The sequence below is a fragment of the Galeopterus variegatus genome, unplaced genomic scaffold (assembly GCF_000696425.1).
Source record: "Galeopterus variegatus unplaced genomic scaffold, G_variegatus-3.0.2 Scaffold4581, whole genome shotgun sequence".
NCBI classification, from domain to species: domain Eukaryota; kingdom Metazoa; phylum Chordata; class Mammalia; order Dermoptera; family Cynocephalidae; genus Galeopterus; species Galeopterus variegatus.
The window spans coordinates 19,265-20,252 of NW_007730692.1; the positions used below are offsets into that span (position 1 = coordinate 19,265).

At 41.5% G+C, this 988-nt stretch overlaps 1 protein-coding gene across 1 annotated transcript in view; it reads right to left on the bottom strand.

Moving 5' to 3' along the window:
* The window catches only part of SVEP1 (sushi, von Willebrand factor type A, EGF and pentraxin domain containing 1), a 189,706-nt gene that overhangs the window by 8,383 nt on the left and 180,335 nt on the right, over positions 1 to 988 (bottom strand). The window contains exon 47 of the mRNA XM_008587896.1: positions 375 to 470. Coding sequence (XP_008586118.1) covers positions 375 to 470 — 96 coding nt within the window. The remainder of the gene's footprint in view (positions 1 to 374; positions 471 to 988) is intronic.

The window sequence follows — 988 nt, forward strand, 5'->3', positions numbered from 1 at the left end:
CTTGTTTTTTCTAAATAGTAACCAGGAATTTAGTAATTTAGTTTCATAGAAATTAAAATAAGTATTCTCCTGAAACTCTGCATAATATCTATTCTACAGTCTGTAAGATAGAGCAGATGACATGAAGTAAGGCAGACAACAAAGTCGACTTAGATGCTCTTCTTTGGCACATGACCCTGAAAGGTGTTCTTCAGGCAGCCATGCAGTTCAGTGTTGAGATCACCATTCAAGGGGCCATCCTGAGGAATTCTTGGGAAACTTTGGTTACCCTTCTGTTTCACCACCATCTCTGAGTCTGAGTCACACTCATCAACGTCCTCTGGGGCTTCATGGGACCAAGCCACCAAGAAAACAAACCATGCAAGGGAGCCTACCTGTATGACAGCGGGATCCCGTCCAGCCAGGTGGGCAGTCACACTGATAAGGGGCCACACAGCGACCACCGTTCAGACAGGGAAGGATGCATATTGCTAGAAAGGGGGATTAAAAAGCATTTGATTAAAATACACAGGCTTAGATATGTTCAAGTTTTCAAAACACGTTTTCCAGGAGGTGTGAAACCTTGCATGACCCACTAGACAATCTTCCCGTATGTGTTCTGCTTATTAATGAGTATTACCGGGAAAACATAATCAGGAGAATAAGTCTGGGTCCTCAGCCAGATGTAATGACTGTAATGCCAAATACACTTTCAGTGAGGACATACTGTAATCAGTCTGCTAAGTGCTTTGCTTTAACTCTTTACAAAATAAGCAGAATGATCTCCATTTATTATCGTTTCAAATTTCCATTAAAAATGATGTAAAATGCTCTATGAGGGTTTGGCTATCTCAAAGCTTTCCTGTCTCGAGCTAACTATGAGAATGGGAATCATACAGGTTATACTGTAGGCTAGTGTTTGCAACATTTTAGTAGTAATGGGACACCTCATCTTTTATTTCCTAGGAGTTGAGACCTGATGTTGGCTGAATCATGCCTCCCCTATGCT